At 37.9% G+C, this 24514-nt stretch overlaps 2 protein-coding genes and 1 pseudogene across 4 annotated transcripts in view; all 3 read right to left on the bottom strand.

Annotated features, from left to right (window-relative positions):
- Nucleotides 1-24514, bottom strand: part of LOC113675125 (ureidoglycolate lyase) — a 42911-nt gene that overhangs the window by 3683 nt on the left and 14714 nt on the right. Inside the window, exons 1-7 of one of the 3 annotated variants that reach the window (XM_089192229.1) lie at nucleotides 5358-5668; nucleotides 3644-3775; nucleotides 3027-3242; nucleotides 2264-2354; nucleotides 1977-2053; nucleotides 1143-1253; nucleotides 186-245 (exon numbers count right to left, since the gene is read on the bottom strand). In XM_089192229.1, the coding sequence (XP_089048355.1) occupies nucleotides 186-245; nucleotides 1143-1253; nucleotides 1977-2053; nucleotides 2264-2354; nucleotides 3027-3242; nucleotides 3644-3775; nucleotides 5358-5459 (789 nt within the window). In that variant the 5' untranslated portion in view covers nucleotides 5460-5668. Of the gene's footprint in view, nucleotides 1-185; nucleotides 246-1142; nucleotides 1254-1976; nucleotides 2054-2263; nucleotides 2355-3026; nucleotides 3243-3643; nucleotides 3776-4403; nucleotides 5224-5357; nucleotides 5669-24514 lie in introns of those variants that run through there. The other 2 variants (XM_089192231.1, XM_089192230.1) reach the window with 2 other exon arrangements.
- LOC149035573 (adenosine receptor A3-like) lies at nucleotides 10505-11778 on the bottom strand (annotated as a pseudogene).
- LOC149035572 (adenosine receptor A2b-like) lies at nucleotides 19567-21263 on the bottom strand. Its single transcript, XM_089192232.1, has one exon. The coding sequence runs from the start codon at nucleotides 21092-21094 to the stop codon at nucleotides 20057-20059; it is 1038 nt and encodes a 345-aa protein (XP_089048358.1). The 5' UTR covers nucleotides 21095-21263; the 3' UTR covers nucleotides 19567-20056.

Below are 24514 nucleotides of genomic sequence, written 5' to 3'. Positions count from 1 at the left end.
GATAATAATTTTCATATGCTTCTAATTCATATACTTTTCACAGGCCTTTCAAATGCAAACCCCGTTCGCAAATTTTCTCGTGAAACAGGTGTGAAACAGTGTTTGAAAATAATGCTTAGACCTTCCATTTACGAGCGCCTGCCTACACGGAGATTACGATACGCCTCTAGTTTTTCACGACTTACCCTTTGTTGAGTCCAAACAAAGATGTCATTCCACAACTTCACTTCATTGGATCCTTCAAGCTAAAATTAAAAAGTCAGAAATATAATGTTGAGCCAAGCGGCTAACTTGTTCAGCAGCTATACTTCCCCTAGTTTCGTACAGTGAAGCGAGTGAAAGGCTTTTTTTCCAATTCCAAGAAACCTGGTAAGGCTGTAAGTACTCTGAAAGCTTGGTGCTGGTAAGTACCCATTGATTCACAAGTGTGTTGGCTGGGTAGCCTGTTCCAGGCGTTCAGTTCGCAAAACGAAGCGCAATGGTGTAGTGCGCAATAATAGAGGAGGGAAAAGGAGGAGAGAGGTTTGGGTCGGGTCACGGCCGGTCTCAAACCTCTCTTGGTTTCTCACTCCGCTGCTACGATCGCGCCATTCAGTATTTTACTCCGTTTTACCACCCGAACGTCTAGAACAGACTAGTTAATGGGCAGTGAGCAAAACCTAAACAACTACTTGCACAATCTATCACTAAAGGAAGGGCATGGGGATATTTTCGAGAAGGGCACTTGTTGACTTAAAAAATGAATCATTTCGTGAGCTGAACTGGATGGCACCCAGGATGTTGAAACGTTGATCGAATCCTTTTACTCTTTCATCAGGAAACTGTAACTGTATTATTATTTAGCGTCCGTCTAAATGACCATAAATTGACGCCATAGTCCATGAAAGATACTGGGGATGACTTGACAAAAACGAAACTACTCTCTTACACGTCACAATGCCATTATAAAATGAAAATAACAGTGACAACAAAAGCAGTTTTATCCTGTATCAATACTTTTTAATGAAAACAACGAGAGGGGGGGGGGGGGGATGAGGAAGGAGGTGCTTATTAGATGTATTGAAACACAGGTTCACCAAGTATCACATGGGAAGGTGCTCATTACAGAGTGGGTTCTCAATCACAAAGACACGGCAGATCACCTTTGGTAAGTAAAAGAAAGGACCGTTCCCGTCTTTCATCATAAGTTTGCTGTTGTGGAACATGTGAAGACCAAAATCAAACAATGGACCTGGCACCACCTTTCCTCCAACCTACAAAGAATAATTAATAGTAACTATTTATTATTGTTTTTCATTCCCAAATTGAGTGAATACACTCCAACACACCTTGCATTAAAAAGTGGAACTCAAAATAGTAGAGGGGCACAAGGATGGAATGTTTTCCTTGAAGCAGAAGTCTCTCAGCCTTTTAACCCCTAAGAGTGATAAGCAAGTAGTTTCTCCCAACAGTATCACACTTGAATCACACATTAAGGACACAGGAATACAGGAAATGATCCCAAACTTGAGAAATTCTTGGCTAGACAAATCCTCATTATGAGGACCATAGGAAATGTATAGAGAACAGTATGGAAAACTTGGAAACTGATGTTAGGGTGTAAAGAGTTCGAGGTAACCCATATCCAGTGTTTGCTCACATTCCCTGATACAAAGCAAAGCCAGTAAATAGTAGTCCTTGGCAGCTGGTTAAATCTCCCAGCTAAAGTGAATTCAGATGTTTTTTCTGTTTTTGTTTCCAAAGTATCATAAAAATTTGTCCTTTTTCAAGATTTTGGATTATGCACATCCATTTAAGCAACTACAATTAGCGGCAAGAGACTAAAATAAGGAAGTCAAAGAACAAATTTGACAAGGGGTTGGAATGCAATCCAAAATCGATTTTCTCCAGAGGTTGCTATCTTCACCATCTTATGATTGACTCAGAGCCTCAGAGCATACACATTATTAAATTGTACACAAGGCAGTAGTCCTTACCATCATATTAAATTCAAACATGTTCCATGCTCTTGGTCGAAACATGATAACAGGAGCATCAGACATCACTGGAACACCTGTTTAAAAATTTCAATAATTTCACAACCAAAGGGTAAAATCATCTAAATCCCATATGTAGAAACTGATCATATTGCTAACCACTTCATTTAAAAACAATTATATTGGATAGCTTAGACTTCTGACATACATCACACAGAAATACAAAATATTAGAGACAGCTGAAACATAAGCATTATGAAGCACATTAGCTACAGGTAAGAACTAACCCCTAAGGTTACCACGTACAAACTGGTAGATGTTATAAAGGCCTCTTAACTGATTTGACCAAGAAGGACAATGGCCATCATCAAGATCAGTCTACAAGAAATAAAAAGACTAATAAGTTATGTGTTCAAAGAGAGCAGTGGTTTCAGGGTTCCCTTCATTTAGCAGTAATACCTACTCATTTATGCATTTATCAAATAAAATGATGGAAGCTTGCCCCATTCTTAAAAATTTACTTCATGTATCGTCATATTTTCCCTTCCACTGGAGATTTAATTTGAATCCAACCTTCTTCTGTCTCAGTACTTCACACTTACTTGTCATTCTTCCATTTATTTCATCATCCTTCTTCATTTATTTTTTCCCCCATCTGTTCTTTATCCCCTTTACTTCTCCTTTTCTCCTTCTTCATTCATTTTCTTTCTCCACATTTTCCTTCCTTTCCCATCCTTTATAATTTTTTAGCCTCTCTATAAAATCTTTTTCTTCACTCCTCGTCAAGTTTCCCTCCTTTCATCATTTGTTAACCCTTTAACTTCCATGAAGGAACAAGACAAAATTTCTCCTTACCATATTAGCACAATATGTTATCAAGAACAAAAGAGATGAGATTAGAGATTGGGGATAACCATTTGATCTTATACCAAATTCTCATAACTGACATTGTAAGAATTGTGTGGCAGACAGTAAGCAGAATAATTATTACTAATAAGACCTGGGAGTGAAAGGGTTAAATAGATTGAGGCAAATCACTTAGCAGTTTACCTGAATGCCACAAGCTGGTGAATTTAAAGCCTTCATGAACATTTCTGTATCAGCAGGGGAGATGTCTCCAATATCAACCGCTCTGCACTGCAACCTGGAAGGTACAGGTGCCACCCTCCAGGTTTTATCCCTAACCTCTACACTTTGCGGTTGGAAGAATGGCAATTCTCCTGAGTCAAGTAGAGTCAGTTTCCTGATGCTGCGATATCTTAGCATCTATATGTACAGAAAAATCATTTAAAAATGATCAGTTCTTTGAAAGGTAAAAGGAACTAAAAAAAGATGCTAGACTATCAACTCATTATCAAGGTACAAAAACTCTTAGGTAAAAAATGTAAATTTGAATTTTCAAGTTATGCAAAGGGATCCTAGAGGGAATTTATTTTCTCTGCTGTATCAGTAAGTGATGTTTTAAACTGTTACTCTGTATAAAGGCTACATAAAATGTTTCCCTCATAAATACTTCTATTTTCAATTTAATGGAAAGGGTAATTTGATTACCAGAAATCCTTTGCTTGGTGAGTGGTCAGTAAAATAACTTAATAACATTGTTAAAAGTTGTTTAGAGAAAGGAAAGTTACTGATCCCCTGACAAACCTCAAAATGACAAGACCTACCTGTTCAGCATTGCTGTCAAAATGTCTAACAAGCTCAACAATAAAAATTAGGGCATCCAGAGTAAGAAGAGACTGATATTCCACCTCATAACATGATGGTGGACCAGAAAGTTCCACATCAAGTATTCCATGCTGGAAATGAAGATAAGTACAATTAAAAACACCCTGAATGGTGCACCAGTCTTATATATTTTGAAATAACATGTTTTCAAAGCCACACATTTTACGATTGTAAAGCTTGTCATTTTTTGGCTACAAAAACAATCAAGGGCTGATTTCTCTTTTGAAAATATTTTGGCCTCAATTATAATTATTTTTACACAAAACCAGCTTCAATCAAATACAACTTATTCTGGTGAAGTGTGCGACTCAAATTTTCAAAAACATAGTGATTGAAACCTGTATCAACACACTCAACAAAATTCACCTTTATTTGTTCACCTAACATGAGTTGGCCAATAAGCTAGCTGATTTCAACACTGATTTTGGATGAGACTTTGAATAAATTTGACTACACTTATCAACTCTGGAAAGCATTTAGATACAATTGCCGTAATTCTTAGTTTTTAGTTCCAACTGAACCTTATGCAAAAATTACTGGTGGCTCATAACTTTTTACACAACATGCACCGAAGTTATCAGAGAGTGCCCTTCTCCAGTTTTTCATAATTTACTCCTAAGCTAACTGTCAAACAAGTGGGAGGTATGCTGTAAAAACTTTTCTCCTGGATGTCACTTAATGCGAGGAAGTAGTGCTCACCAGTTGAGACACACTCCTTAATCAGAGACAGCTCAAATTTTTGATATGTTTTAGGTCCTCAGTAGTAATCTTGATCACAAATTTTAAAGAGTCTTGCCAGAGCCCCATACCTAAATTTTTTGGCTGAGAACTAATCAAAGATATCACATCCTATTTGCAAAGTACGTAGAATCAAGAATAGCTTTGTTCTATCAACCAAGATGATAGTGTAAAGTGGTCACCATAAAGAGTTGCTAAAGCTGATGTTTCATGCCTTAGCCCTTCGTCAGAGTGACGGGCAAACAAGGGCAATAAGGCTTTGTTCTGATGAAGGGCTAACATACAAAATATCTGCTTTAGAGGCTCTTTGCAGTAGCCAATTGATATTATCAATTCAGTTTATAAAACCAAATAACCTTGTTATACTGACCCCTGCCAGCCTAGAACCACAGCTTCTTTAGAAACTTAACCCTTTTTCCAAGAATAGCTTTTTGTTATTTTATGAATTTTTTGGTAAAGTTTCATCCGATTTAGCTCAAGAACTGCGACTGTATAGCTTCATTACACTATCGATAATATGATGTATCTCCTTGTTCAACCAGTAGTAAGAAAAGTGCTTCTAAACATTTTCGCTTGACCATAATCATACGATTACATAGATCCCCACGATCTTATTGAAACTGGTCTCCTTAACTCCATCGAGGATTGGATATCTAACGGCAGTAAACGTCGAATGACGACCTAACAAGGTTGCTCATTGAATCGAAATCGAATCTAAATTTTAAAAAAATTTTCTTCGACCCCAATTAACAGATAGGTAAAATTTCCGCACAGCCCCATCCTACATTATGCATTCAGTTCTTGGATAGAGAAAACAATGACAAAAACAATACATTACCATTGGGAAAACAGAATTGTTTTACAATAGTATGGGGCTGTGCGGAAATTTTACCCATGTAGTTAAAAGATACTTGCCTGTCGTAAATTGTCCAAAAGAGATTGCCGATATTTTTCCCCGTGAGACAACCTTGGCTGGAGATGGCCTGAAATTGTAGCAAGTCGCTTATCTGCTGCCATTATTTGCGTTTAAAACATTTTTTTTTTGCAAAGACTCACGAGAAATTCTCCGTTTCTTTACGCCTCGCGTGGATTAACCACTGCAAAACATACACGTAGGGGCGAAAACAGTCAGGCGTTCCAAGATATATAGTTCCCAGTTTACACGCGGTGGGTTTTCCCAGAAAAAGTTTTAAAAAAAGTGCATCTAACGGAATGAAGGTCTGAAACTACAAAAATTTGCTTTTTTGCTTCAGTTTTACCTCAGAATGTTATTTTCATCTAGGACTTACAATAAAAATTTTCTCATTTTTTACCATTTGTGTCTAAACTGCTGTAAGCCTCTGTAAGCGGCTTAAGCGAGGTCGAAAATAGTCAGGCCTTCCCAAATTTGTGTAGCCCAGTTTACGGGCGGTGGTTTTTCCAAGAAAACAGAGAACAACTATCGTTTTCCACGTACATTTCAAAAGGAAACGAAATGGAATTCCAAACCTTGCTGCATAATTTTCGTGAGGAGGTTTCCTGTTCTGCATGCTTCAACATCTTCACCTATCCAAAACAGCCTTCGTGTTAACACAGTTTCTGCCTAAGCTGTTTACAGCAATGACACAGAGCAAGATAGGGCAGGAAAGAACAATCAAATGTCTGAAATGCTAAGCACCACTAGCAAAGTTCATGCCGAGAAGAGGCGATCTGAAAGATCTGCCGACTAGTTTTTACCAAAACGGTTTGATTAATGTACTGGCATGTAACGTATGGAAATTGCGAGCAGAAATATTCCGAAAGTTCTCAAGTTTTTGTTTTCAGTGTGGTTTGTTTTACTGCGCCAGATGCGAAACTGCACACAACATCATGCGAAGTAATATGGATCCCCGTGTCATGGCGTGTTTCAAGACAAGGACCTCGGGCATGTGTTAAACGGCCTGTGTTCTGTCCTTAGTTATGACTCAAGAACGAGGAGCTGAAATTGATCAGAAACAGGCTCTAAAGGACAAAATGTTGTAGGACACCAGATATAATCCTTTTCACAGATAATAAATATTTTGGCCAAAGTCAAGCAAGCAAATGTAGTTTTCTTCAATTCTGAGAAATGAACTCAGGCGCCACATTCTCGATTGCAAGATGAACAGACTCAAGAATATAGCCTTCTTATTTAAATAAATTTTGTTAGGAGTTTTTCATGGATCTCACTTAAACTAGTCTTATTTTCGAATACCTTTGTTAATTTTTATCTGATTTACCCATCTCTCCTAATTCCGTTTAACCATAAACTGGTACCCTCACCACACAGATATCTACTGATACCCATTGATGTCAGACCTTGTATTATAGAAACATGTCAAGGAATATATGAAAAAACTTCATTCTACACTCTGTATCCAAATCGACTGTAAGGTAACAACATTTTTCGTCAACTTGTCTTATCAGATAAAATGTGTCTTCTGATTCCAATTAATAATGCAGACATTTTTTTCACAATATGACCACATTTGTCTGTGGTAAACGGTCCATGAGAGCTTGCGGGCATTCTGTCTCTATTAAATGAGCTTGGCTAAAGATGGCCTGAGTTTGCCAAAAGTCGCTTCTCTATCACCATTTGCTCTTACAATTATTTTTTTCAACAAACGCTAACAATAAATAATTCATTTCTATAAGCCAGCTGCCACTACAAAGTATAATTGTATGGGCGATAAGAGTCAGGTGGTGCTAAAATTTTTCAAAGTTCCAATTTACGCGCCGTTGATTTTCCTAGAAACCAAGGAACATTATGCATTGTTGAAGACGTTCCCAGCTGAATGAAGATATTAGATATTAGATATTATTAGTGAAAATTCACATATTTGCATTGCGGTGGAAAGATGAAATTAGGAGATCCTCGCAGCTAAGAACACTACTGAAACGAGTAGTTGTAAATAGGACCTGAAAAAAATAAAGTAATGGCCGTGTTTACTCAAACTTTCTCTCAGAACATTTTTATTTTTTAACTCAGGAGTTTATAAAAATTCATTCATTTCTATTGACTATGCGTGGATAAAAACTGCATTTAAAGAGACGAATAAGTCAGGCAAAAATAGTCAGGCATTTTAGGCCCCAGTTTTCGCGCAGTGGGTTTTCTAAGAAAACACGGAACGAATCTCAATGAGCAGTTTTGAAACAGCTATCGCCTCCAATATCCCTCCTTAGAGAACAACATGGAATTCAAAACTCTACTTTCTAACCTTCGTGATGAGGTGTCTTGCTCAGTTTGCTCGAACATCTTCACCGATCCAAAACAGCTTTCGTGTTTACACAGTTTCTGCCTGAGCTGCTTACGGCAATGGCACAGAAGAAGCCATGGAATCCAAGGCAGGCATGGCGGAGACACGATCAAATGTCCGAAGTGCCTAGCAGTTAATGAAGTGCCCAGAAGTGGCAATCTGAAAGATCTGCCGACGAGTTTTTATTTAAACGGCTTGATTGATATACTAGCCATAAAAGAGTGCAAGAACAGCCGTGTAACGTGTGGAAATTGCGAGCAGAAATGCTCCGAAAGTTCTTATTGTTTTCAGTGTTGTTTGTTTTACTGTGCCAAATGCGAAGATGCACACAACATCATGCGCAGTAATAAGGATCACCGTGTCATGGCGCTGAAAGAGTTTCAAGACAGGGACTACGAGGACGTGTTAAAACGGCCTGTATTTTGTCCCGAACCACGACACAAGAACGAAGAACTGAAATATTACTGCAAGAACTGTAAAACAGCTGTTTGTCAAACCTGCGTGACTTTAAACCACAATGGGCACGCTTTCGATCACATAGATGATGAGGCCGAAAAACAAAGGGCCGATATTGAAGCCCTGATTGAACAGCAAAAAAGCGATTTGCAAGCAAAGCGAAACACAGTGAAGAAACTTGAGGCAGATTGCGATAAACTGGTACAAAAAGGAACAACTGTTGCTAAGGAAATAGAAGAGTTAGCAAACAATTTGATGAAACTTATAGAATTAAAAAAGACAGAAATGTTGAAAAAGGCAGAAGAACAGACAAGCAAATCAGTCAGCAGATTTAAAGAAGAAATTGCTGATAATACCAAACATATAAAATTTATGGAATCATCTCTAGGACAAGTTGAAAAACTTTTATTAACAAGTACAAACACTGAGGTTGTTCAATTGAGGAAGTCAATAGAGACAATCTTCAAGGGATTTCCTAAGACTACCCAAGAGAAACACCTTTCAGAGTTTGGTTTTGTGGAAAATAAAAAGCTTCTAAATACTGTTCAAGCCGAACAAATCGGTTCTTTTAATTGGAGTGTTCCAAGACAACCAGCTCGAGAAAGCCATTCTGTACATTGGGGGACGCCAATTCAGCCACCTCGCCAGGCCTTCCCACCCAGCTTAAGTAAGAGCCAGAGCGACTTTGAGAGGCAAAGGAAGTTACACCAGACGATGGGTTCAGGGAAGAAATTGCTCCCTAGCGAGTTTGGATTTAGAGTTGAAAACCACAGAACATAATGCTTTCACGCTTAGCTTTTTTCCTTTCCACGTTTTAAAGGCTTTCGCCTCTCACTCTGACGGCGTCCCTCAATGCGACGTCAAGTTTTATCTCTCGAACTGTGCAGCTGGGCCCACTTGTATAAAGGGCGGATAACGCTATCCAACGGATAAATCGCTATCCAGGGGGTAAGTGATAGCAAAACGTACTGTGTTATCCACCGGATGGAGATTTATCCAGTGCATAGTGTCATCCGACCTTCGAATGACTGAGGCCTGTGGAGTTTAAAGATGTCTGGGTAAAGGGGTACCCCTGAATCGAAGGAGAACTTCGAAACTCAAAAGAAATTTCCCAAGTTTTATTGCCAATAACTATTTACACGCACGAGGACATTTTTATTTTGATAAATGGGACAATTTTTGACTAGAACAAACGTAACTGAAAAACAGCTTGACGGAAAACAGAATAAATAACGGTAAATGTTGCAAATTGAAATCATTAAAGGAATTTATGAGAAGATTTGACTTCTTAAAGCGATCAACATATAACCTGCATTTACTATATCAATGTATTTTAGCTGACATGTGATAGAATGACAGTTTTCTCCGCAAGGGAGTGTTTTCTTGACAGGAATACTTGTAAAAAAATAATGCACAGCAGCTAGAACGGAGAATAACGAATCAGAATATATATGGCTACAGTGTATCTATTTAGAATTTCGCAAATTGTGCTACTTAATCTTCAAAAAAGTTATTTTTTCCTTTTTCAAGTAAAAAATAATATTGGATTTGAATTTTGATTTATTCGCGCTCAATTTGCATAACTGAGAGCAATTCGCCGATGAGTAACAATTCCTGGTGTTTCAAGTTTCCTACACAGGAAATGGGTTGAGGCAATTGCGATACACATCTCAGAAGATTATATTATGCAACTGTTATACCGTAGATGAATTAATGAAGAGTCATGATAAGTTACAGGAGCCCCTGCTTTCATAAAAAAATTAAATGCAAGGTGTTAGGAGCCGAATTCTAAGAAGAAAACACCGCAATTTTGCCTTGTTCAGTTGTGATCAGCTGCCCTTGATGGAAATAAAGCAGTATATGACGCAAAAGTATTGGCTAAGCTTTTCGTGTCAATATTGCTGGATATGAAAATATGTATATAAAAAACAAAGCTATTGACCTTGTCATCCAGTAATTTTATTGTACCCCTATTCATTAGCTATATCTAACTGACTGTCGCCTAGAAAAGAATCCTAAATTAATACACGTCTCTCCTTATTGACGTCTGTGCATGGTGAAAAGCCACTTCAACATTTTCAAATCTTCTTTGTTTTCGACTAGATAAGTTTTGATCATCCACATTGTTTATAAAGATTCCCTCAGGCAAATGGATGTCAAATTACTGTTCACAGGGAATTTTCACCAGTTCCTAAATTAGCATCTTTAATTCGTAAACCTTCTATAGGCCAGATGTTGCTTTAAAGCAGGAAAAAGGTTCATTTTGAATCCGAAAAAAAGTATTTTTTTTAATGACTGAGCCGTCATGAAGCAGATGCCCTTAAAATACAAAAAATCATGAGTAAGAGAAATTTTCGAATGGGAGTAATTTCCGCGACAATGAGAATTGCGTTCAAATTTTCTCATTTCGAATTATTTAAACCATGTACTCTTTCACGATGGAAATGACTTCTTTCTCGTAACATTACGTTGTTTCCAATTTTAGACAAGGGTCTTCACATTACGTCATGGCAAGCTCTCGTTGGGGATGCAGTTAATTGAACAACTCGAGCTAACTTCAGACAGGGTAACACCCTCCTCAATACCTCCAGCATGCTTCTTCGGATCTCCTCCATTCTCCAGGAAAATATTATGGGATTTAAAGACGAATTAAGAAGCCCCAACGTCCTTGAAAAATGAAAGACTCCTTTCAAAACGAGATTATGCCCTGTTATGGCTATAGCCAGCTTGGTGCAAGTGTAGGGCAAAAAACAAGCGGCAAAGGCAGCATATACGTAGAAGATACTCATGGCAAACTTAAACTTTCTTTTTCTCAGAGTCAAGTCTTTGCAATTTTTGCCTAAGGTTCTCTCCTGCGCTGATATTTAATTTGCGAACGATGAAGGCGGACAGCGAGATGGATTTTGGCAAAAGTTATAGTGGTTGTTACTAGGAAGGTGATCGTGAAAGCAATAGAAACAGCTTCTCTGTTCATATCTCCGATTGACAAATACCCAACCGAGGTAACTGCACAAAGCGTCCACAAGACAGAAATGGTAATGGTTACCTTCCTCTCTGTCACGATTTCTCTGTAGCGTAAATGAAGTGCAATAGCGAGGAAGCGATCAAAACTGATCGCTGAAACAATGAAGATTGAGGCACTGGTTAGAAACGTTCCCAAGACGAGGAAAGTAATTTTGGTATTGCACTCAGAATCGTTAGACGAAACAGAATCTTTCGACAGTATCTCAGCGATTACAGATATGTACAACGGCTGCACAACTAAACCAACTCCAAGATCGGTGAATGCCAAACCACGCAGAAGAATCTTTGACGTAGATGTAGCGCAAGAAGTTTTTGTCAGTGCGCAGATGATGATGATGTTCCCAAATGTGGCTGAAAGAGCCAACATCGCGTTGAGTACACAAAGCAATACATACCAGCTGTAAAATTCATCCTTCTCGGGATAATATTTATAAATATCGTCACAAAACTTCTCCAGAGCTTTCATGACAAATCGTTTGATCTCGGTACAAATTCAAAGTCTTGAAGTTCTGAGCGAAATGACCCAGGAGGTGTGAACAGCTGAATTAGTTTCTATCAAACTTAAATTACGCCACCGTTCATTACCATATTTGGTTGCTTAATTGTCTGTAAATTTGGGAATAATTTTCTAGAGTTCAACGAAAATTACGTCGAGGCAATGTCGTGATCATTTATAACCTTTTTCTATCTCATTATGACTTTTTCAGACAGTTCTCAGTTGTTTTTACGGTAATACAGATAACCGTTTCCGATCTGTAAATTGTCACAGAAACGGCTCATTATGAACATGCACAAAGCGAACTGAATTATTTACTCCTGAAAGGCAGACGGAACATTTGATCTCCCCAACTGTGGGAGAAACTTCAGCGTCTCATCATTCTGAAATTGAATATTGATTCGTGACTCCTTCGCCGAGAGCTTCCCTACGAGCTATTGTGTTCGTGGTCTAATGTAAATATAGGTATTACATGATTTCGATTGCAATTTGGAGTTAAAAACCACGAGTAAATTTTTCAAAGACAAAAAAATTGCTCGAGTCCGTAGGGCAGGAGCCGTTTGTAAATTTTGCTTATTTATACCAAATTAAACTAGAAATAATGTAATCAGCCATTAATTATTTATGTAAAGTTATTTATTTACGAAAAAAGAGGCTGTCCAAACTCCGTAAAAAATATGTATTAAATTCGTTAACTGAACCACAGAATTTGGCTGAAATATATACCCCGAAATTTCTTAAAATTCCAAACAAATGAGTAACAAATTTACGCGAACGAAAGCTCTAAAACGACCAATTAAAAACAAAAAGTACGCGAAAATATGTCCACGTCAGTCTTCCAATGTCAAGGCGAGGGTTCTTTGACATGATTGGCTAATTTGTGAATGACGCGCGCCGCGTGTGAATACAAAAAGAATACAAAGAGTAAAGGCCACGTAATAAAAAGTGCTCCGACAGGGATAAACGATAAACACTGCTCTTAATTACCATTAAGGAAATTGATAGATAAGCACCATTCCTTGATGAGTTCCTTATCAACTAAACAACGAGATTATTCAGAGCGGCAACCATTCTTAACTTTGAAGGTAAAGAGCTTAAGTCGACGGCCTTTTAGTTGGTTTTGACAATTCTCAATGAAACTCGAAGGAGAACGTCGCTAATGTAAGCCTGAACTAGGTTTTGCTTCAATAATCTCAATATGATTTTAGAGTTTTTCTTAATAAAAGATGAGAAGTTTAAAATCAGGGCTATAACTATTATAAGGACCGTATAGACTAAGTTAGGATATTACATAAGCACTACGGAGCTTTTACGAGAAAAGATTGATCTTAATTTATCATTTATTAACTTTTCTTTCTTTCGGAAATCGTGATCTTTTTTTTTCTTTCGGAAATCGTTGCAAAACAAAAGTAATCGTAATGGGAAAAAATTCGCCAGCGCGCGGTTTGACTGCTGCAGGTGATCTAAATTGAAATAATTGTATTTCAAGCGAAAGGGGAAAAGACTGTGAGCATTATAACTTGCTAGGCAATCAGATTCCCACAGCGAAAGAGAAGAAATAATAAATGGAAATAAAGTAGGATGTTTTGAATTGACATTAACCAATCTTCGTCCCTCCAATATGGCGCTCAAATTCGCATTCGCGGAAACACCACCATATGACATTTTGTCAAAAGACTTACACAGGATGACTTTCTACTGATCAGATCTAAGTATTATGCAAATGACTGAAAACGCCAAAGGCTAGTGGCGGGTTTTAAGATCGAATAATCGTAAGAGTGGTTGTTGTAAAAATCTTAAGATTTAGTTAATTAAGAGAGTGTCTCTGTAAGAGCGGTCCGGTCGATTTTGCTTGAGACACGGATTTCGCTCATTTCTCGTGTGTTGTAAGACATTCATGTACCTATACTAAAACCACAATCAGTTTGATCGGATCTCTTTATTTTTCAGAGTTTTACGGAAATTAAATTTCACTCGAGCGAAGGCTTGTCGTGACACTTTTCAAGACTTTAATTTCATACAACTTTGGAGGAAAATTTACAAAAAACTACGGAGCTCAGCAAAAAACAAATATCACAGCCATGTATATTAACTCTATCTTATCTATCGAGGCGACTTTCGTAACCATCACGTGTCAATCAAGGAAACAGGAAGACTTGAATGACACCTTATCGGTTCGCTTAAATCACACACGTCAAAACCGATCAAATTCAAGGTAAATTTTTGAAAAAGTGAGGCGTTCTTAACTGATCCAACTAACATAGCTAGGAAGTAGGTGCCATAGAAAAGGTAACTACAGAAAAAAACTTTGCGGCCCGACCTTTACGAGAACTTTATAACTCTGTGAACTTACCTAATTTTCGGCAATCTCCAAGTTTGGCCGCCATTTTGAGGGACTTGTCAACAGGAAGCGTAACTGATATAAATCAAGCAGGTAGATTTAAAACCGTCAGAAATACATACCAAAGCAATTCAAATGAACTTTACTTTCAATTGACGCGGCAAAATTTGAAATTGTTCGCTAAACTTACCATCCCCATGCGACCATTTATTCCAACAATTCAAACACTACAACTAATGTTCGAATTCCCCTCGTCGATTCCACGGCAAGAAATAACCTGTGCCACCCAAGCTTCGACTCGAATGTGAAGTACGAATGAAGTAACATAACTGCTTCATCTTCGCGGCAATATCACGCTGGTAGTTTGATTTTCCGATCGTCAAGAACGGTGATCAGGAATCGATCGGTTTGTTTACCTCATAAACGTGACCGCTGACCAGCCGCGAAGTGAAAACAACATAGCGCGGGGTGGGGTGGGTGGCGGGCTTATCGTCATAAGATATTCGAATACTTCCTCAAAAAACTCTAGGACTATCAGTCTAAACAGTGAAGGCATGCTTAGTGGTATGGACAACTTTTATTTTATTCTCATAACTTTCTCCTTTAAATTAGAACTGGTATTAATTAAATAATGTTATCAATATATTTTTAACTGGGGTACCCATATAACTTTTTTGCTTGTCATCAGTGGTATAAAATAAGGTGTCTTTTCCACCAGAACCTTTTATTTATGCCCCATTGCACGGAATGAACACTATACTTAGAATGTTTGCTCTAAATAATTTTTTCTGTTCCCAAGAATGTATGCAAAGTGATAGAGATTTGATTCATTCCGCTGACACGTTCTTTTAAGTTATGGCGCGTGCAGGTTTTTTCTATCAAAAGTCGCGCATGCAACACACCGGAATTGAAAATTCGTCGTAAAATCGCACAAACCTTAGAATGAGGGTAGGCAACTTTGACCTCTGGCGAGATTAAGTGGATTGTTCAAAGGACCCCCTGAAATTTTTTTCAGGACTATAACTGAGATTTGTTAATAACTATGATAATCGTCATCATTAGCGGACGGTGCTTTTTGCCCATTGTTGTCATCCTTATCGTTATCACGCAGGAAGAAGTATAAAGCCGGCATGTCCCCTTACCTACCTACACAGAAAATTGTTCTCTCTTTTGCTCCCCTTGGATCCTGGAAACTGTTACTATTAAGACGATCAACAAGAAAGCCTTTATGACTATTGAAACTTTAGATTAACAGAATGTAGGAAAAAATCGGTGGGGAGAGTTTTTCGCGTATCTTATAATCTGAGCGATAGTTTTAAATAAAACAAATAACACTTAATTCAATTTACCTTAGTTGTCTCGTGATTAACAGTGACGTTTCTGGGGACCGTAGATTCTTTTCTGATTCTTCTTGTCTCAGCCAAGACTCACTATCATCAACTTTTTTCTTGCGCTTCTTACGGCATGGGACACAGAGAGCTGAGGTAAGCGATTGCAAATTTCTCAGTTAAAGTAAAGCCCAGTAGCATCCATCAGGAATTAAAAACCGACATGCACTGTTTACTTTTATTATTCTTAGTCAAATAAGGGGTGTTTTAGTCTGCAAATTTAATCATACTGGTGAATGAGAATCATACAAAATGAGGAAAACTGACCGCAAATAATTGTGAACCGTACGCATGAGTAAGTATATTGCGTTGTCAGGTGATTTGATCTTGCACAAAAACATTATTGATTATCAACCGAGCAATATTGTACATATTTCCATCTGTAATCAAAAGCACTTACACATAGATCTATTTTTTTTCCACGTGATGTGCACTTAAGTACCTTTCAACTAATAAAGAATTTCTTCTCTTTTCGAGCAGATATGTCACGTGACAAAAATAGACAACAGAAAATGTTACTGAAGACTACCTGATTCAACTGGAATAATAACTCCAAACAGCTTTTGAATGTCCTGAGACATATGCAAAGTAATTATATCTCTGCCTTGGATACGCTTCCTGACACCATCATGGTCAGGATACTGACATGTTACCTTTGCACTTCTCCAAAACTTCCCCAGAGTGTGGCGATGCCTATAGCAAATCCACATTTTTTTGTTTATCCTCCTGAGCGAAGTGAAATAGGCCAATCTTTGCCAAGATTTGCTCATTTTCACCTAAAAACCTCTTTAGACAGGTGGCAGCTTATCAAATGATGTTTTACTTCGTCATTGCATTCAGACAGTCGTACCAAACCACTTAAGCCACACGATGAACCAAAGTTTTTTCCATCTTTGCTATTCAAAAAGGAGTCCTAATGAACGACTTCTTCCTGTACTTGTAATTGTTTCCAACGCGATACAAGTTCGGGAGATCTAAAGGAACTCACTATAACTTTGTATATTCGATACGATTTCAATTTCCGCGTCAAAGGAGAAGCCTATTGTAATTCGTGAGTGGTCAGTGGTTACGCTCGTGAGGTAAAGAATGGGTTTGTGACTTTCTCACTCAATTGAAGACTTGCGTCACTCTTATGAAATGGTTGAACGGAATACAGACTTCGAGCAGTCTCTTATTTTTCTTAAAGATAGTGAGGTCACGAGTGTCCTGTGAGCATGGAGAAGCCGCGAGACGCGAGACTCGTATCTCGCGTCTTTGCCGCTCCAGGCTCTCAGAGTTGGGCAAAGACAAGACACGTTATTTCCGGTGCGATACAAGAGGTTCAATGGTTATCTCGTTTATCTAAACACATTTATTTACGTGGTAAAGATTTGTTTTTAAATCTATGAACTGATGCTATTCCTATTTGGAACGAAATGTATTTGAAATAAAAAAGAATACTAAGTAAAATAAAAGTTGTCTGCAACACGAAGCATGCCATCGCATTAAGGCTGAGAATCCTAATGTTTATCATGATACTTTAATGCATATGTTCAAATGTTCCCAAAAATCTTCTGATACTCTGCCCGCACCCACCCTCACCTCGCCCCTCGCCACTGAACCGTACTGTTTTCACTCAGCAGCTGGTCAGCGGTCACGTCTATGAGGTAAACAAACCGATCGACTCTGATCATCGTTCTTGTCGATCGGAAAATCAAAATACCAGCGTGATATTGCCGCGAAGATGAAGCAGTTATGTTATTGGATTCGTACTTCACATTCGAGTCGAAGCTTGGGTGGCACAGGCTATTTCTTGCGGTGGAATCGACGAGGGGAATTCAGAAAGTTGTAGTGTTTGAATTGTTGGAAGAAATGGTCGCATGGGGATGGTAAGTTTAGCGAACAATTTCAAATTTTGCCGCTTCAATTGAAAGTAAAGTTCATTTGAATTACTTTTGTATGTATTTCTGACGGTTTTAAATCTACCTGCTCGATTTATATCGGTTACGCTTCAAGTTGACAAGTCCCTCAAAATGGCGGCCAAACTTGGAGATTGCCGAAAATTAGGTAGGTTCACGGAGTAATAAAGTTCTCGTAAAGGTCGGGCCGCAAAGTTTTTTTCTGTAGTTACCTTTTCTATGGCACCTACTTCCTAGCTATGTTAGTTGGATCAGTTAAGAACGCCTCACTTTTTCAAAAATTTACCTTGAATTTGATCGGTTTTGGCGTGTGTGATTTAGGCGAACCGATAAGGTGTCGTTCAAGTCTTCCTGTTTCCTTGATTGACACGTGATGGTTACGAAAGTCGCCTCGATAGATAAGATAGAGTTAATATATATGGCTGTGATATTTTTTTTTTGCTGAGCTCCGTAGTTTTTTGTAAATTTTCCTCCAAAGTTGTATGAAATTAAAGTCTTGAAAAGTGTCACGACAAGCCTTCGCTCGAGTGAAATTTAATTTCCGTAAAACTCTGAAAAATAAAGAGATCCGATCAAACTAATTGTGGTTTTAGTATAGGTACATGAATGTCTTACAACACACGAGAAACGAGCGAAATCCGTGTCTCAAGCAAAATCGACCGGACCGCTCTTACAGAGACACTCTCTTAAAATACATTTAGTGAAAAATTTTGTGTGTTCGATCCATCGCGGCCTGATTTGATATAAAGCATCAACATAACATCTTGTCAACTAAAATACGAACGCGGCCATCGATTTGAAGAGACTTGAATTTTACACCACTAGTTGTCGATAATGTTTTGTCTTTGCTCGCATTTAAATGAGAAAGGGCTTTCAGCTCGAGATCGCGAGAAAAGAATTTACTGGGAATGAACATTGCATATATTTCTTCTTGTAGATATATATATATATCAGGTAGGCAAAAAAGAAGAATTTCCATTTTTGCCGTATGCATCCTCTTATCGATTAGAATATTAGTCTTTTTTTTCCCCGTTTAATTAGTGTTAATTAACTCATGAAAGATCTCCTATGTTATGGTGCACTTCTAATACAGTGTAAGGTATTTTTAAGATGCTCGATGGGAAGGAAAGAGGTTTTCAGTACTTGGATATCGATAAACCATAACCTCCTTTTTCACAGAAAAATGATAGAAAGCGGCTGGCTATAGGGCCGTAAAACAATTGGAGCCAGCACTCAACAACCGCTTCTTCTTTCACAGCCCTCTTGACGAGATTTTCTGAATAGAAAGAAATATAACTTAGACAAGTTGTAATTTGGCAGTTACATATGTCATCTAAATGTAAACTGCAAGCTGTAGATTCTTAAAATGAATTTAACTCCTCCAATGTCCTTAGATGAAGCATCGGTCCGATTTGAATATGTTTTTCCAGTCTATCGGTGTAAAATGTTTATTTGTTGAGTAAGTGCCTCTCAAAAGTCATCTTTGATCATTTAATGACTAATAATATAACTGAAAAAATTACTCAGTTCTGATTGGTTAAGATAAATGCAGTTTTCAGGTAATTCAGTTCAGAAGAGAGTTAATTCAGTGCAGAAGAAGGTTAACTCAGTGCAGAAGAAGGTTAATTCAGTGCAGAAGAAGGTTAACTCAGTGCAGAAGAAGGTTAACTCAGTGCAGAAGAAGGTTAATTCAGTGCAAAGAAAGTAACAAACCATACATTCTGATTGGTCACTAATCAAAGAAACTCACAGATAGCCAATCAAATGCGAGCCTTCAATGTCGCAACAAAATTTGAAAATTTGCGGGCGAAACAATGGCCGGCGTTTTAAGTAGGTTTTCTTTCGCCACCGCAGCTGAGAAACAGCTCAAACAACAAAAACACTGTAAAAAGCACTGCTTTTTGGTTGTCGGTTTGGAAAAAGTGGTGTTTAGAGAAGGGAATTGCCGAGAAAATCGAAAATTACGAGCCAACCCAGCTTAACACTTTACTCGAGCGATCCAACGCCGAAATGAAAAAACAAACATGGTTAAACCTCGGAAACGACGATTCCAATTCATCGAAAGTGATTCGGACACAGACTGAACAATTCCTTAAACTGTTTAGCCGGACTTTGAACTTTTTTGCACCTTAAAGAAGTGAAGATATTATTGCATATTATTGTTTTGATCGTACGCGGTTTTGATCGGACGCACAGTTTGAATAAATTATTTTGCACTTGACGCGCGCGCTTCATGTCATTACCTATACTAATAATATACATGAAAAATTTACTCGTGCTTATTTATTCAAAATTGCACTCGAAATCATGTAATTACCTCTACGAATACTTCGTTGAGTTAACTTGACTTGCACGAGTCTTTGTTGACTTGTCTCTTTTGAAATGACAGGAGCTGAGGATTGGTGATTTCTTCCCCTTTGGGATCTCAGTACCTTGATCCGTTTTAAAAAAGAAACATATCTCCGTATCTCTCTCATCCGCCAGCAGTATAAAATAGGATTCAGGGACGAATTAAAAAATCCTAATGTCATTGAAAACTGAAACATTCCTTTCAGAAATAATCCGTGCTCAGACGTTACTATGATCAGCATTGTACCAGTATAGGGAAGATAACAAGCGGTGAACACGATGTAAACATACAAGATGTTGACGGATGATTTAAGCTGTCTTTTTCTCAGCGCTAATTCTTTGCAATTTTCACTTGCCGTTTGTTACTCTCAAAAATCCTCTTTGATCATTTGATGACGAATACTTCGTTTAGTTAACTTGACTTGCACGAGTATTTGTAGACTGGTCTTTTTTGAAATAAGAGGAGCTGAGGATTGATAATTTCTTCTCCTTTGGGATTTCAGTGCCTTGATCCATTTGTAAACATGGCAGGAATTTCTTAAGAATTTGTAACACGTATCTCCGTATCTCTCTCATCCGCCAGCAGTATAAGATGGGATTCAAGGACGAATTCAAAAATGCTAATGTCAGTGAAAACTGAAATTTTCCTTTCAGAAATAATCCGTGCTCAGACGTTACTATGATCAGCATTGTACCAGTATAGGGAAGATAACAGGCGGTGAACACGATGTAAACATACAAGATGTTGACGGCCGATTTAAGCTGTCTTTTTCTCAGCGCTAATTCTTTGCAATTTTCACTTGCCGTTTGTTCTTGAGATTTTATCTGCAAACGATGTTTGCGGACAGCGAGGTAGATTCTTATAAAAGTTATGGTGGTTGTGACGAAAAATATTACCGCAAATGTGCTGGAAACTGCCTCTCGGTTAACATCTCCCATGAACAGGTAACCAAGAGCTGCAATTGCGCTGAGCGTCCACAGTACGGTCAGAGTAATGCTTGCTCTCTTTTCTGTTACAATTTCCCTGTAACGAAGATGCAGGCTGATAGCGAGAAAACGATCAAAGCTGATCGCGGAAACGACGAAGAATGAAACGCCAGCAAGAAAAGTTCCTACAACTAGAAAAGCAATCTTGGTTTTGCACTCAGAGTCATCCGGAGAGGCAGAATCACTTAGGAGCATCTTAAATATCACTGAGATGTAGAAGGGCTGTACGACTAAGCCAACACCTAGATCGGAAAAAGCCAAACCAAGCAGCAGTATTTGCGAAGGAGATAAGGCACAAGTTGTCTTTGTTAGGGCACAGATGATTATCGTATTGCCAAATATCGCAGAGAGAGCCAAAATTCCGTTGATTACACAAAGCGCGATGTACCAGCTATAAAAGTCGTTCGTGTCGGGATAGTATTTGGAAATATCGTTACAAAACTCTTCTACGACATTCATAGTGTTCCGTCGACGATACCGCTGTAGACCGCAGAATATGTTATATAGTAATCAGTGAAGTCTTGCCTCGTGTACTTAATTTGAAGCCAAATTCATAAACCACGAATAGCTGGTTATTCAAAATTTAAACGAAAGTTTATAGCTCCACAAAAAAAAAAAAAAAAACCGTGTGAACGTGATATGTTTTCGAGTCAGTTTATTTATGCAAAATCGTGGGAACTGTCATATTTGCTCTCAGCCACTTACGGATCGTTTATAAGACAGGGAAACTAAGATGTCAGATTACCAGGTGCACATGGCATCAATCATCATCAGTTCACTAAAGGGTGTCGCAAGTTACCAACACGATGATACGGCGGCAACAAACAATTTCCACGTAATCACCCCGTGCTCTTTGAATTTGATGCTTGTATTAAACTAAACAATACCAAAATCAAAATCAAACTCACCTGATCCACAAGGTCTCACACACTGCACACTGCTTCACGATCGTATGAATTTTAGTTAGATTAATTATGGAACAACTGAAACACTCTGTCAACACCACCGTCCTTGCAATGAACATAAAAAAAATTGTCGTTACTTTTCGTTCCAGACCCCTTTGCAGTTACAGGATTATTCAAAGGAAATGAGAACGATTATGCTTTTAGTACATTTTTTCCTCACAGTTTATCGTAACATCCAATTTTGTTTTTAATATAACTCAGTATAATTTGCAAGTCTTGGGATCTTTAAACACCTATGACAGCTAGTTTAGGAAACATTTCATCGAAACACTGTGCATGTTTACATAATTCCTAATTTTTTTTATATTCTTCTCACGCTTAAAAATTCGCTGAGACTGGTCAAACGACTTCTTGATGAAAACGTAGAAAACCATTTCAGACTTTGACCAACGATGTTTATGTCGGATAAAATTTCCACTGATGGAAAAGAAATCTCGATTACATTAACTGATCAGATATTTGACATTTCGAAAAGGAAAGAAAATCTATGTTTGACTTTCAAAACGACTCTTAAAAAATGTATTTAAATGAAAATGTCATTAATCGCATTTGACTGAAATAAATTTCGTGGGTGAGAATTCGTAAACAGCAGATTTCTCCAGCGCATCCAATTAGCATCACAATTGTTTGAGACATCATTCATTAGTTACACAGGGAAAACTGAATCAAACTTTTTGACGGTATTCAAAGAGAAATATTCAGAAAAAGCAATTATGTGTTATTCAAGTTTTAAGCTATGTCGAAAACGTGCAAAAGCTAGCGTACTCACGATTTATTTCTTGGTTCGATTTTGCTATTACACTCCAATTAACTCTCTCTCACAACTCTCACAAAAAAACACATCACGTCTCCTTGTAAGCACGTGGAACAGCACCATATATGGGGCGATAAGACACGTGCTGCATACATGCGGTTTGGTTATGTAATAGATAAACGAAATCACTTATGTTTAAGATTAATAAATGTAACGTACAGTTTCCAACACCTAATATGCTCATTCTAAAGAACTTACGTGGCATTGGTCCCACGAAATATTGTAACATCTGCATGCGTGGGCTCAAATTACCAAAAAATTACACAATCAACTCAAAAAAAAAAAGGTGAAAACACAATATATCTATCATTTTCAGTAATTTTTTGTCCTTTTGTTAGTTAATAGCATGTCTCTGTAGATATAATTCTGAGGAAATAAAAGATGGCCTTTTAAAAATCCGTACACCGTAATATGCGCAAAAAAGTAAATAGCTGGGTTTTTTTAATAGTGTAGAAACATTACGAAGCGATATTAAATATATTTAACCTCAGTTGGTTTCCCGGAACATTATATTAAGTGAAACATATATTGGAAACTTACTATTTCAGTTAAGTGAAAACCACTTGCGAGTACGAGAGACTGAAAATTACCTGCTAATTTCAATAAGGTACATTAAAAGTTGCCGCCATGTATATTCATTCGATCGTTGCCATTGCAGCGGGTGAAAAAGATTAAACATCTTTTATCCTCTCTCAATAAGTTCCTTTACAGCCCCCCCCCCCCCCAAACAAAAAAATGCATAAAAACGGGCAAAATAATAATGCCATGTAAAGACACCCTTTATACTTAAGTATTGTGGCACACTAGCGCTAATTATCGTTTCCGTTCCAAACGGCAAAATGGTATTTGAGAGCATAGATCAGTTTCCCTGTAAGATATTGAACGTTTGGCAACCAAAAGAACGGCTGACTGTACACAATAGAGTGTTCATTGAAGCTGGAAGGGAGTTCGGAAACAAAATAATGGCTAAAATCCCCTCTCCCAGCACCAGTTAGAGGCCTTGTAAAATGTGTACTACAATCGCGTTTGGAGGTGGGGGAGGCTAATATAGCGTCTAGGTTGGATAAAGATCTATGAGAGGATTAACATTGATTGCATACGGCCAGTTCGAAAAACTTTTGACGCAATTTCTTTTGATGAATAATCAGTCACTCAAAGCAAAGCAAAATTCTCTTTCTCGTGTTGATCAGAAACTGACCTACACGAGCTGTTACAGTAAGCTTTGAGGTCCTTTAGATAAGGCCTCATGTGCTTGGCGTTGTGTTTTAGTATTGTCATTAGACCCTTACAGTATGTAACTCCTAAAATGCTGCCGTGTAATTGAAGTGAAGAAAGTTGTGCTCTAACTGGAGCCGGAATCTTTTAGAGACCTATTCTTCTGATAAGCAACAATTGGGGGATTATGGTATATTTGCGCCAGGTTATTGCATTCATTTCAGCGAGTATGGCAATATCGTCAATGGTGGTCATGGGGTTCCTAACTGAGGATTAGCAAAAAGCATGGCGAGAAGAGGCGATCTGAAAGATCTGCCGACGAGTTTTACCTAAACGGTTTGATTGATGTACTGGCCATAACAAAGTACAACAACAGACATGTAACGTGTGAAAATTGCGAGCAGAAATATTCCGAAAGTTCTCAAGTTTTTGTTTTCAGTGTTGTTTGTTTTACTGCGCCAAGTGCGAAAATGCACACAACATCATGCAAAGTAATAAGGATCACTGTGTCATGGTGCTATAAGAGTTTCAAGACAAGGACTTTGGGCATGTGTTAAAACGGCCTGTATTTTGTCCTGAGTTATGGCTCAAGAACGAGGAGCTGAAATGTTAGCGTCCGCGAGTCTAGAGACACAGTTTGATCAGAAACAGGCTCTAAAGGACAAAATTTTGTAGGACAATAGTTATAATCCTGTTCATAGATGATAAATATTTTGGCCAAAGTCAAGCAAGCAAAAGTGGTTTTCTTCAATTCTGAGAAATGAACTCAGGCGTCACATTTTAAATTGCAAGATGAACAGACTCAAGAACAAAGCCTTTTCAAATTTTGGTAGGAGTTTTTCATGGATTTCACTTAAATAAGTCTTATTTTCGAATACCTTTGTT

The sequence above is a fragment of the Pocillopora damicornis genome, chromosome 13, assembly GCF_964200805.1.
Source record: "Pocillopora damicornis chromosome 13, jaPocDami1.2, whole genome shotgun sequence".
NCBI classification, from domain to species: Eukaryota; Metazoa; Cnidaria; class Anthozoa; order Scleractinia; family Pocilloporidae; genus Pocillopora; species Pocillopora damicornis.
Note: the sequence above shows the minus strand (reverse complement) of the source record. Positions and strands in the feature narration are given on the sequence as shown.

Coding starts and splice junctions, on each gene's coding strand:
- LOC149035572 (XM_089192232.1), bottom strand. CDS start 21,094: ATGAATGTCGTAGAAGAGTTTTGTAACGATATTTCCAAATACTATCCC.